This window comes from Protomyctophum bolini (genome assembly GCF_963924005.1).
Source record: "Protomyctophum bolini genome assembly, chromosome: 16".
In the NCBI taxonomy this organism is placed as follows: Eukaryota; Metazoa; Chordata; class Actinopteri; order Myctophiformes; family Myctophidae; genus Protomyctophum; species Protomyctophum bolini.
In genome coordinates this window covers 8,220,668-8,234,485 of record NC_137877.1, presented here as the reverse complement: position 1 = coordinate 8,234,485, position 13,818 = coordinate 8,220,668, and the positions used below count along the sequence as shown (strand labels likewise).

Below are 13,818 nucleotides of genomic sequence, written 5' to 3'. Positions count from 1 at the left end.
GGTGTTATTACTTGTGGTGGCGGGGGACACAGATAATGCCGTGACTCTCCGCCTGCAGCTTTTTGCTTTTAGCGGACAGCATCCCTCCTCCTCACAGTAAAAAGACGGACCGGAGGAGAGTAGTGCGGAATGGAAAACCGGTAATTAGTCAGAAATGTGCAATGTGTGTGTTTGAGAGGAGGAGGGAGGGAGGGAGAGAAAAAAATAAAAAGGGAGAAAAAAAAAGGGTATTTTGAGCAAAGGGACACACAAAGGAGGAGTGGTGGTAGAGAGGTGGGCAGAGCCCTGGATTTTCTTTCTTTCTCTCCTGTTGTTTCCACAGTCAAGCCCTGTTTCCATGGCAACCTCCTGCCGGAGACAGGGAGACAGCAGTGAAAAGGAAGGCTGCCCGCCCTCTCCTAAAGAGGATGGCCAACCTGTGTGTGTGTGTGTGTGTGTGTGTGTGTGTGTGTGTGTGTGTGTGTGTTTGTGTGCGTGCTTGCATCATGTGTGCGCCGCTCGCATGTTCTCGCGTGCCGTGCGCATCCATGTACTGTTATGTGTACACACGTGCTTTTTGTTTGCGCGTGCCTTGCTTGAAGGACTGCAATAAGGGGGCTGCAGGGACTCATGTGGTGATATGAGATTGTTGGGGTTGCGTTGAGACAAAATGGGGTCTCGGGCGAAACACAGACCTATACGACCTGTACACACCGCATGTTGTGTGAGCGCCTGTTTGGCACAGCGAAGCTGTCCGTCTGTCTGTCTGTCTGTCTGTATGTCTGTATGTCTTCAATACAGCAGAAGTGGTATAGTGGGAATGAACTTCTACAGTTAAGTCCCCAACAGTTCAATTTCTCCAGCCATTAACAGGCCGTTTACGTAACGTTTTTACGACAGACGGTATGACTGTCTGAAATGAAAGGCACTAAATGTTCATCCCGGGTCACATTTAACCTATACTGCTACTTTGGGGCCATGCCATTAAATAAGGCAAATGATATGACAAAGTATTTTGGACTGTGGCTTAACTCATTTTAGGCTGGAACCCCTTTTGGTGTATAAGCATCGTGTTATGCTTTAGCTATTGAAAAAGAGCAGATCTACAAGCTCATAAGCGTGCCACTCGGTGGCGCGCTACAAGCTTGTATAGGTCTGCTGTTTTAGAAAAATCGAAGAACGACTGACACATAGAAACACGGCTTTTTCAGAAAACTGTCAGGATTTAGAAGACATATATAAAGTCATAATATTATTATCAGTTACAGTTACAGTTTCGGGGGCACTTTAGAATGCCAGAATGTGATTGTGCAAGGCGTGCAAGGCGTGCACGTGCGCCACTGAGCCGGGGGCCCAGAGTCACGGCAGGCAGTATACTGTAAGTGTTACAGCGAAAGCAACAATGTCACAGTGTTCCGTTCGCCTGCTGTTTACTGTCTCTGCAAACACTGTACTGTATCCACCAACCACACCCAGCGCTGACCCGATTTCCCTCGTGTTTCATGACGCCGTGTTAAACGCAACTGGGCAGAGTTGACGTTGCACTGTAATGTGCGTGTGTGTGTGTGTGTGCACGTGTGTGTATGCGTGCCACCCATCTTCAATATCCGTCCACACCCTCTTATGCAAGCCTTGTTTTTCCTGTCCTCCTCTCCTCTCCTCTCTAAAGGGAGCAGACACCCAATGTTTAAAAACGCCCACATGTTCAAGTGGACCCCCCCCCCCTTGACCCACCCAACCGACTGCAGGGTCGTAAAAGTCCTACAGTATATTAGCTGAACTCTGACGGTGTACAAAAGTAACCAAACCAGACGTTATACTTTTGTATACACCCTCTCAGAGTTACAAATGGATACATCATACACTGAGGATTTTAGTGTATGTATCGGTATCGATGTGTGTGTGTGTGTGTGTGTGTGTGTGTGTGTGTGTGTGTGTGTGTGTGTGTGTGCGTGTGCGTGTGTGCATGTGTGCATACAGTACAATAATTGTGCCTATATGTAATACGTGTGTATGCATTTCTTCGTGTCTATGAATTGCACACGCCGTGAGTGAGTGAGTGAGTGAGCACAAACATCTGTGTGTACTGTACTGTACTGTACTGTACAGTACACTATCTGCATGCTGTATCAGCGCGCAGTTACAGTATCCGTGTTTGGACCTGTCCGTCTGTCAGCCTGACAGGGGAGTGACAGACAGGAGAGAGAGAGAGAGAGAGAGAGAGAGACAGAGAGAGAGAGAGAGAGAGAGAGCCTCTCCTTGATAAACAAGCTTCTTTTACAACAAACAGCTCCCCTGTGTGACGCTCCGAGGTCCACACCACTCCCCGAGACAGAAAACACCCAGAGCTCACTCCCAGTGGTTTGCAGTAAAACCACACCCTGAGGGGAAAAGAAACCAACGCCATAACACAAGGCTGGCCCAACTAAGGGCTAAAATACGCACGCACTTGCGCCACACAACACACACACACACACACACACACACACACGCTCACGTACATGTACGTACGCACACTCACACACACACACACTCACACACACACACACACACACTCACACTCACACTCACAAACACACACAAAAGGAAGGGAGGGAGGGTTGTGGCCCAGATGTGTGTTTCTGGTTTGGAGGGGTGGGGGGTTAGACGCTCATGTCTGCTTCTGGCACTGGTTACCTGGACCAGAGGAGATATAGGGGATGCAGCCAAAGCAAAATGGCTCTCACTTAAAGATGGAGAGCCTTTCATCCTTGCAAATCTATTCTCCAGTCAGAGGGAGAGCATTGTCGCCTGAGGGCCCCGGCACACGCACGTACGGTGGTGTACATGCGCACACACACGTACGGCACGCACGCACACAAACACACACCTGCGCACACACATTCATTGCAAACGCGTCTTCGCGTCGAACCCGAAGTCTTTTGACTGTTAACACGCGACAGACAGCAGTGAGTGCATCACTGTATAGGGCTGGGTCGGCAATAAAAAATAAAAACGGATAGCACTCCGACTTGCTGATATAGGACGAAAAGCTTTTATCTTCCCAAAAGACCATTTATTTGCAAGGTCACCAGGGGGCCGGCCGCCACCGCGCCACAGCACAACAAATGCCTCCGTCTGTGTGTGTGTGTGTGTGTGTGTGTGTGTGTGTGTGTGTGTGTGTGTGTGTGTGTGTGTGTGTGTGTGTGTGTGTGTGTGTGTGTGTGTGTGTCTGTGTGTGTGTGTGTGTGTGTTTGTGGCAGCACGTGGCCCCTTCTATGACCCCACTGTGACAACGGGGGAGCCGTCGAACAGCTTTTCATTCAGCATGGCTCACTAATGCCATTCTAATATTATTCGTGAGGTGATAACCAACAAGTCGGAAGTATAATCGTAATGCACTGGCGTTTCACTGGTTTGTGTCTCACACTTTTGGTATTCAGTATAGCGTCTGTATATCCCATTTTGGGGCGAGAAGAACCCCTTTCGGTGTTAGCATTATGTTATGCTTTATAGCTATTGAAAAATAGCAGATCTACAAGCTCGTAGCGCTAGCTATTTTTTTAAAAATCAAAGAACGACTGACATAGAAACACGGCTTTTTCAGAAAACCTGTCAGGATGTATAGAAGACATTTTTTAGAATCTGATCTCAGGTCAGAATGGAAAACTGTCAGGATGTAGAAGACATTTTTATAGAATCTGATCTCAGGTCAGAATGGAAAACTGTCAGGATGTGTAGAAGACACTTTTAGAATCTGATCTCAGGTCAGAATGGAAAACTGTCAGGATGTATAGAAGACATTTTTATAGAACCTGATCTCAGCTCAGAATGGCATATACTGGCGTCACGTCGCACACACACACACACACACACACACACACACACACACACACACACACACACACACACACACACACACACACACACACACACACACACACACACACACACACACACACACACACACACACACACACACACACACATCCATATTCACCTTTGCCGTGGCTCTTGATGTCGTCCAGCAGAGGTAGCATGATGGCGTTGTTGTTGTTGTTGTGGTGGTGGAGGCTGGAGGAGGAGGAGGAGGGCGACCGGACGGCGGCGGCGGCGGTGTACATGAGGGGCAGCGACTGCACCACCACGGGGATGCGGTGCACGTGGCCGTGGCCCAGCTTCCCCCCGGCGGCGTGCAGGCTCAGCGGGCCGCCGGACGAGTGCAAGATGTGCAAATACTGTTGGCCTCGCACCGCGCCGCTCGACGGCGCGAGCACCGACGAGGAGGCGGAGGTGATGACGGACGACGGCGAGCAGGACAGCAGGGAGGAGGAGGACGACGAGGAGGACAGCGAGGAGGCCGGGGAGAAGGCCGACGTGAGCGGGGAGGAGGAGGACGACGACAGGGGGGCGAGGGCGGAGGAGGGGCGGGGCTTGTTGATGGACAGGTCCACGGGCTCCGTCTGCGCGTGGAGGAGGAAGTGCGGGTCGTGAGCGAGCAGGTCCTCCGGAGGCTCCGACTTGACTCTGCTCAGCAGGAGGGGCGTTACGCTCATGTCCACCATCGCGGGGTAGACGCGGCGCACTTTGGACAGCTGTGTATATGGGGACAGAAAGAGAGAGACGCGTTTAGAGTCGCAGCGTGGTCTGGGGCAGCCATTTTTGGACTATTTTAAAGGTATATTCAGTGATTTCACTCAAAAAACCGAAGGTTTCGTTTTTGCCTTGGGACCCAAGCTTTCATCCAATCAGGATAGAGAACCAATAACGAAACCTAAGGTTTTTTGACCCCCAGGGGTTAACTGGGGACAGGGAGGAACTCCTTATATGGTCAGCACACTCTATAGTAGAGAGGATTATCACAACAAAACAAAAAAATAAGTGATATTTGAATTAAGTGAAATCACTGAATATACCTTTAAACAAAAGTTCCCGGCTGAGGATGTTCAGGTGTGTAGGACTGCTGTCTAATAGTTTAATTATTCTTGTTTGGCGCAAGTGACGATCTGTTTGAGAACATTGTAGTATAATGCAATAATGATATAACCTTGTTACCATTATATTTTTATTTTACCTTATTTTATTGTGTGTCTGTTTTGGGTCCTGTATTTCAGTCTTTTTAATTTTCTTAATGTATTGTATGCTTATGTGTAGTCTAGTGGTGTATATATGTATGTTGGTATGTCTTGTTGTGTGTTGAAAAATCTATAAAAAGAAAAAAATAATAATAATAGAATCACAGCATGTTCCTTGCTTTGTGCTGGAATTCCACGACTTGGTTTGAAATAGCAATTTATTCGGCTATACTTCTTAATACAAAGTATGCTAATAAATGCAGTGAGGGATGTGGGAACCTAACAATGTAGGACATTCATTTTAATTGCGTCCACCGATACAGTAATGTCCTGCTTTCGACGATTCGACAACACACACACTCCATGCTATAGTCTAGTCCAGGGGTGTCCAAACTTTTTTCAAAGGGGGCCATATTAGAAAATATTAAAACACCCAAGGGCCAACCAACTATATCTCCTGACATAATGTAGCGTCGGACTAGTCTATAACAAAGTCACATAATGTAGCGTCGGACTAGTCTATAACAAAGTCACATAATGTAGCGTCGGACTAGTCTATAACAAAGTCACATACATGTGCATCGCATTTAAATGATTCTATTGAACTCATCATATCATCATCAATATTTCAAATCAATGGTCTTTTATCGGGTGTGTGCTATGAACAAAAAGTGTCTCTCAGCCTTTTTTCAGCCATATGTCACATTACCAAATGTAACCAGAGGAGCAACGTAAAAATAATAATACAAGGAAGAAGGAACAAGGAACACTTGAAAATTATATTCTGGGAAATGCCCAGGTTAAAAAACTTGAATGCCTCCCCCTAGCCAGCCGGGGCGCCTGATGGAGGGGAAAGGAACTGGTTCCTTCCACGCACTACGTCCAACCAGTGAAACTCCCCCCTGTCAGGTGTAAAGAAGCAACTTGGACACTCAGGCATGAAGGAAGCATGAGTTCAAGTCCGTTGCTCTCCCCATGTCCCCCATATATGGGGACTAGGTTGTTGGAGGGTGTGTAGAGCCCAGGATCACATTAAATAATTGACACACGGGTGAAAAATGGGTTACAAAATCACGGGATAAAAAAATAAAAATAAAAATACTGTGGATCATAGCAGCCCTATACTGGACATGTCATAACAGGCGAACAGTTTGTCAAAAATATAGCCAACCTACGAGCTCACAATCTACGTTGCGTTGGCGTCCCAACGCAACGTGTTGATCAGCTTGTATAGAATGCAGTGAGCTTGTAGATCTGCTATTTTAGGCAAAGAGGTGAGTGTGTAGAGTAGACCAAGTATAGCCACCACAGTATATAGGGTTTAAGTTGTTGAACTGAACTTCATACAACGGATGCTAAAAATAGACGAAACAATATAATTACTGCTGCTTCAGTGGAATTAGTACATAAAGTAGAGCCAAAGAGATTCTCGAAAATCAAATTGAAGCCGATTTGATCACTTGTAGCTGAAGTTTTTGTTTTGTTTAGTAGTTTATTTTTCCTTTATTTAACCAGGTAACATAGTTGAGAATCACTGATCATTTATAACAATGGCCTGGCAAGAACATTATAAAATAATAAATGAAAACAATAAATACAAAGCATGTCTGCATAACTGAACATCTGTGAACAACTGTCATTTAATTGGGGAAGGGGGGGGGGGGGAGGTCAGCTTGAAATAACGTTGTACCCTCAAAACAAAGGCTAAGAATGTCTTAGGGGCATTCTTTCCCTACTCTTTTCCTATCAGCCCCTCCTCAGTAATGAAGTGATGTTTTGTTGTATCCAGAAGCATGCAGGGATGTCAAACAGGTATCTAGCACTGACATTTACTGAGAAAGGAACATAGTAATTTCCTCTGCTCCTCCTGTCTCCTTGGTTATAGCATGATGTCATACGCAGATGAAAAGCAGAGACTGTACGGAGATGGTGTTTTGTCTTGTCTTTTGCGAAGCGTGTGCACGCACGCACGCACGCACGCACGCAGACACACACACACTCACACACACACACACACACACACACACACACACACACACACACACACAATTGTCACACTCTCTCTCCTATCTTGGCATAGGTCCTCCGTCTCTTCCTCCTGGTTTATATCACTCCCACAGAAAAAAGCAGCTCTCTTGGCTCCCAGCGTATCTCTCCTAAATCTCCTTTGTGATGGTGGAAAAACATCATATGGGCTCAATTTCCTGACCCCCCTCTCTCTCTCTCTCTCTCTCTCTCTCTCTCTCCCTCCCTCTCTCTCTCCTCTAACTCACTGTCAGTCAGCTATGGGCCTCCTAAGGGCAGCGCCGGTGGCTCAGCGCGTCCCTCTACACACACCCTTAACTTAACCCATTTTGGGCGAGAACCCCTCTTGGTGTTTATAGCATTATGTCGTGCTTTAGCTATTGAGAAATAGCAGATCTACAAAGCTCATAGCGTGCCACCGAGTGTTGCGCTACGAGCTTGTATAGGTCTGCTATTTTTGAAAAGTCGTAAAAATGTGGTGCAAATCTTTGAATATATATTTCCGAGCGAACATTTTTAACTAAAATATTGGCTTCTGGGGGAGGTCCCTGGAACTACATATTTTGAGATGGGGGTCCGTGGCCCAATAGAGATCATTCTGGGGGTTCTTGACATGAAAAAGGTTGAGCACCACTGACATAATAGAAACATGGGTTTTTCTGAAAAATGTTAGGATTTGGAAGCATTCTTTTCTTTTTATCGACCCCAGTCCAAAATGGGTTAACACCAAGCAGACGACACACTGCTTCCCCCGTGCACCTCCACACACGTTTCACCATCCTGTTTACTCCAACTAGTATAATGGGAAACATACAGTAATACTGGTATATACTGTAGTGACATACTGCTAGTGCCTGTCAATCTCCTATACCGTACATTCTTCCTTTCTCCGTGGCTCAGGAACACTAGTGGCACTATTGCCTCGACGTCCCTATAACCATGTGATGTTTGTTCTATAGGGGCCGTCCTCGAACCCAAAGACAGTCCTATATAGTCGAAAAATAGTCATAGGAATGTGTCGACTATAATCCATTCGTTGATTTTAGCCCACGTGAACCCCGGGGGTGTCGCTATTCGGGAACATAAAATAAAATCGGCGAAAATAGCAGATCTACAAGCTCACACATCTTGTCGTGTTGTAACACCACAGTCCCACACACACACGCCTCCTTGGGGAGTTTATACAAGAGATGAGCTCATGATCTTTTTCAAGAAAGGATATATCGATCGTGGCAAAAAAGAAACGTGCGATAACGTTGAATCAATTAACACAATCTTGGTCGACTTATACGAGACCAAACCGACGAATTAGCCCATTTTGTGCGTGGAACCCATTTTTGGTGTCGTGCTTAGCTATTGAAAAATAGCAGATCTACAAGCTCATATAGGAGCTTGTATGTCTGCTATTTTTGCAAAATCGAAAGAACGACTGACATCTTTAGAATCTGATCTCAGGTCAGAATGGGTTAATCAGACCAGTGTGTGTCCAGTGGAAACCTCGTATGAATCTGATCTCAGGTCAGAATGGGTTAAAAAGAAAAAACACAATGAATGCACAGAAATAGATAAATAAATACCATGGTTTTCCTTCTGCATCAACAACACAGTTCTGTTCTGTTGTTTTTTTTCTCCTACACTGACAATAGGGGTACTGTCAAGTGAAACATGTTGCGCTCGCTGTGTGTGTGTGTGTGTGTGTGTGTGATGTGAAAGTTAACCCATTCTGACCTGAGATCAGATTCATACGAGGTTTCCACTGGACACACACTGGTCTGATTAACCCATTCTGACCTGAGATCAGATTAAAAAAATGTCAGTCGTTCTTCGATTATTCAAAAATAGCAGATCTACAAGCTCATAGAGCGCGCCACCGAGTGGCGCGCTATGAGCTTGTAGATCTGCTATTTTTCAATAGCTAAAGCAATGCTAACACCCAAAAGGGGTTCCCGCGCAAAATGGGTTAAAGCAGCCTGGCTATGTTTGGCGTAGGAGAGTGCGTAGGAGGAGCGCTAGAGTATGTGGTCAGCGGTGTCAGTCCGCACAGCGGAGTCTCTCTCTCTCTCTCTTTATCTCACTCTCTCGCTCTCTCGCTCTCTCACTCTCTCACTCTCTCTCTCGATCAAGACGAGTCCCCGTCACGCAGGCAGAGAGAGAGAGAGAGAGAGAGATGAGAGAGAGAGAGAGAGACAGAGAGATCCTGGATTCCCACTAATCATGTAGGGGGGGGGGGGGAGTGCTTTGTGCTCCAATCACCCCAGCGCGCCACAGAGAGCAGATGTGAAAAATGTTCTCCATGGTGTATTTGGTCACCCAATTGTTTTTCAGAGAGCCACATTTCTTTCGCCTGCCGTAATGACTGTGCACAGGGCTGAGAGAGTGGTGGATCTGTAGTGAATTACCGACGGAGTTTTGTTACTATAGTAGTATGTGTGTGTGTGTGAGCGTGCGTGCGTGCGTGCGTGCGTGCGTGCGTGCGTGCGTGCGTGCGTGCGTGCGTGCGTGCGTGCGTGCGTGTGTGTGTGTGTGTGTGAGCGACGGCGTGTGTGCTTTTATGAAGTACGTAGTCCACTATTTTTTACCCCAGACTTGTACACTCATTTTCAGTGTACAGGAAATGTTATGGCCCCCATGAATCAGCATTGCCTCAAACCTCCCGACCCCCCCCCGTCCCCCCCGTCCCCCCCCCCCCACATCCCGTGAAACTCCTCCCGAGTCTGAAAACAAACATTGCCCCATGAAATATGCTCTCTGCTGACCTCTGACCCCTTAGCCGAGGTCAACCCCAAGTGTCAGGTCAAGGTTCATTATTTCCTGCTTCACAATACCACCTACCAGGCACTTTGTTTGTGGGCAGCTAAAATCGAACAAGATGTGGTCCTATAGATAATTGATGGAATTTCTTATTGACAAATCAATGTACAATTGATGTACAAAAAGCACACAATAGTCAACGGGATCAAAACAATAAAGCTTAACCCATTTTGGGCAGGAACCCCTTTCGGTGTTAGCATCATGTTATGCTTTATAGCTATTAAAAAATAGCAGATCTACAAGCTCATAAAAATCGTCAAAATGGGTTAAAAGTGTAAATCCGTTGTGGTCCTTTTGATAGTGACAGGAGAAATACAGGGTGGGTATCTGGGGAAAACTACAATGAGATGAAAACAATATCATGTATACAATGATACATTTTAGTTACATTTGTAAGATTCGTGTTTCCAAAGCAACTGTATGATATATTATCACAATATACCATTGGAAACAAATGGTTTTCAAGAAAAGAGGAAAGTACCTACATGGGTTATATTTCATCCAATGTCACTATGCGTGCACCTCATGGTACCACAAAGGCCTTACAAAACAAGGCTTCAGACATCCCAAAACAAACATTTAACCCCTGCTCATTATGCTATGGTGGGATGGCTCAGTACAGCAACTTGCAATGGGTCTGGTCCACAAGATAGACTACACCACATGTACACCCATGTCAAACTACTTAAAAAATGTTTTTTTTTGTTTGGCCAGCTTTGTGTGTTTCTGTGAGTCATAGTGATGATTTGATTGGCTGAGCAAAGTACGTTTTGAGGATAAAAAGTGAGAACAGAAAAGTGAAGAAGATGGAAAAGTGAGGACCGATTTAGATCAAATCTGAAGGAGTAATGTAAAACATGGGTTAGATGTGGAAAAATACAGGACAAAGGTTTTTCCTTGGCCTTAGGGGAGTGCACATACAACGTTTTACACAGATCGGTGCAGTTTATAGGTAAAAAAGTGGCATTTCTTCCTCGGGCTAGTGGGAATGTGACGGACATCGCACGCTGTGTTCATGATTTGAGGCATTTTGTTCAAAACGAAGCAATCTTAGCCAATCTAGATGGAATATGAAAAATCACCCCCGTGTGAAGTGAGGGGCGCTCTTACCATCGGACATCATCATTACGTAAAATAGACACTATGCCTAATTTCCTCAGACACTACGACGTAAAATCCTCCATTCATTGTCAATGGGAATTTAATGTTTGTTTAAGACGAAGTTTGTGGACGGTACCCAAAAGGCTGGAAATCTGAAAGACCCTTTTCGTTTAATGACTGACTATAGAGATACTGTCTACCGATTTGTGCAATGTTTGGACAAAATCTGTAGGGGTGCTGCTGTCAAAACAATGTAAAAAAAAAAAAAGATAACTGGCCTCCTGGTGGCGCTATAACAGGCCCAAAAACCTCTTCCTCAAAAATGTGGGGCAGACGTTCTGCTTTGGCAGCCTGCAGGGAGTGTGTGTGTGTGTGTGCAAAGTTCCACTGCCATCAAGCCAACAGTGTGGGAGATTAGCTGTTCACAGACAGAAGGACGGACGGACGGACGGACGGACGCCTTAGTCGCGGTCATAAGCTTTTGCAAACTGTGGCAAAGTGACAATCTTTAATCTGCACTTCATCTCAGTCTCAGTCTCGGTTGTTTTCATTTTGCTGTTGTTGTTTTTTTGTTGTATAAATCACATATAGCGACACATTTCACCTTAGATGTACTCTTAAACGGGACTCTATTGCTATTGAACTTCCCCTGTTAGGGGGAGAGCATGGATCTCCCATAAGGCCCCCCCCTCCTCTCCTTGGAGCTCTGCCCGAGTTCCACTGATCATTATGGTTAGTTCTTATACAGCTCTGTGTTCACCATCCAAGGGGTAGCTATAGATCTTCCGCTATACTCTAGGTCTAGGCCATTACCATGAGAAACAACCCCTGTCAAAAAAATATCACTAATGGTCACTTTTCACTAGATGCCTGTAATGTCAAATGTCCACTGTGGTGCCTGTATATGAACGTCTACTCCTCCTTTGTATAAGCCATTCTGGGCGGGAACCCCTTTTGGTGTTTTAAAGCATTATGTTAATAGCTATTGAAAAATAGCAGATCTACAAGCTCATAGCGCGCCACCGAGTGGCGCGCTACGAGCTTGTATAGGTCTGCTATTTTTGAAAATTAGTGAAAATACCACAAATCTTTGAATATATATTCTTTCAGAGCGAATCTTTTTAACTCAAATCTTTGCTTCTAGGGAGGTCCCTGGAACAACATATTTTCAGATGGGGGTTGGCGGCATATTACATATATTTTTTGGGGTCCTTGACATGAAATATTGAGCACCACTGATACAGAAAAAAATACATTTTTTTTTTAATTTCGACGTCAGGCTTAAATGGGATAAGCACTCTCCCCTCCTCCAGAGCCCTCAGGCAATCATCCAGATGCTTTAGCGCAACGCCGCCCCTGTGTTTGCTATGGTGGCCGTATATATAGGATGGCTGTGTCACAAAGTGCCCGGGGCTAACACCGCCTGGAGGCTTTGACGGCATTAGCTCCTCCGAGGCTCATCACACAGTCAGCCTCAGTCACTCAAAAGGCATCCAGACAGTCCTTTTTTTTTCATACTGGCGCTCGGCACCCATCGCCGATTCTCTCTCTCTCGCCAGTTAAGCGGAAAAATATCGAAAACCAAAAGAAAAATATATTGTGTTTCAAACGGTATGACCGCCAACTGTATAGTCTCGAATGATACTCGGAGATTTATTTATGGTTCATATAACCGCGACTGTTTTGTTGGATGGCGGCGCAAACCTATGACGGTCGCGAATAGGAATGCAATGTCAGTTCAGTGGCAAGTGATGAGATGTCAAATCTGGCCCGGTTCCTCTAGTTAGCTCCCGTTGAGAAGCAAGGGGGAACATTTGTGCGGAACGAACGGTCAGAATAACAACAGCGTGTATAGAGTTACGTAAAAAGTGAAAAACAGACACACATATTTGCATATTGGCTCGGGCTTTTATGCATCTGAACTCACACACAAATGGAAAACTTCCAGCCACCACCCCCCCCTCCTCTCGCTCACTTTGACAGACACGATTCGCACTCTCACACACAAAGGCATACACAGACAGACAGACGGAAAGAAAGGCAGGCAGACACCCACACATACACATGCACATGCACATGCACATGCACATGCACGTGTGTAGACAACACACACACACACACACACACACACACACACACACACACACACACACACACACACACACAGACGTACAAGATCGACACAGGTCATATCACGATGGCACAACTCCGAAGACGGCAGATCTACAAGCTCTCGATGCAGACAGTGTGACAGACAGCGACTGGTCGTATGATGACGTATAGTGTATAAATCAGGCTTTATTGTAACACTCCACCCCTCGGACCCCGCCTGCCTTTGCCTTGTGCCTCCGTCCTCGTGCCATTGTCTTTATTAGGGGATAGACTGGGTTAGCAGGGGCTGATTTTCCAGCCCCTTGCGGGTGGATTCTCTAACGAGGCAGGCCATTTCCAGCAAGCCCTTGGCCCGCGGCCACCCAAATGAAGACCACATTTCTAGCAGCAGCAGCAGCAGCAGCACACACAGTCTAAACTGTCTGTGTCTGCCTGCCGTTTAACGCATTTAGGCCTGACGTCGAAATTAATAAAAAAATAAAAAAAAAATGTTAATTTTATTGTTTTATCTTTTTTTTTTCTCAATGTATTTTTATTGAGGTTCTGAAATTTCACAGCCGAACAATCGCCATTTAATGTATACAGAACCACACAATAAAAAAGTATTCTGAAAGAATATATATTCAAAGATTTGCGCCACATTTTCACGACTTTTCAAAAATAGCAGACCTACAAGCTCGTAGCGCGAATAATGCTTATAGTTAAAAACCACCAAAACGGGTTCCCGTCCAGAATG

General features: G+C 45.7%; 1 protein-coding gene across 1 annotated transcript in view; it reads right to left on the bottom strand.

Moving 5' to 3' along the window:
* The window catches only part of klf12b (Kruppel like factor 12b), a 34,860-nt gene that overhangs the window by 17,842 nt on the left and 3,200 nt on the right, over nucleotides 1–13,818 (bottom strand). Inside the window, exon 2 of the mRNA XM_080786262.1 lies at nucleotides 3,959–4,553. Within this exon, the coding sequence (XP_080642388.1) occupies nucleotides 3,959–4,553 (595 nt within the window). The remainder of the gene's footprint in view (nucleotides 1–3,958; nucleotides 4,554–13,818) is intronic.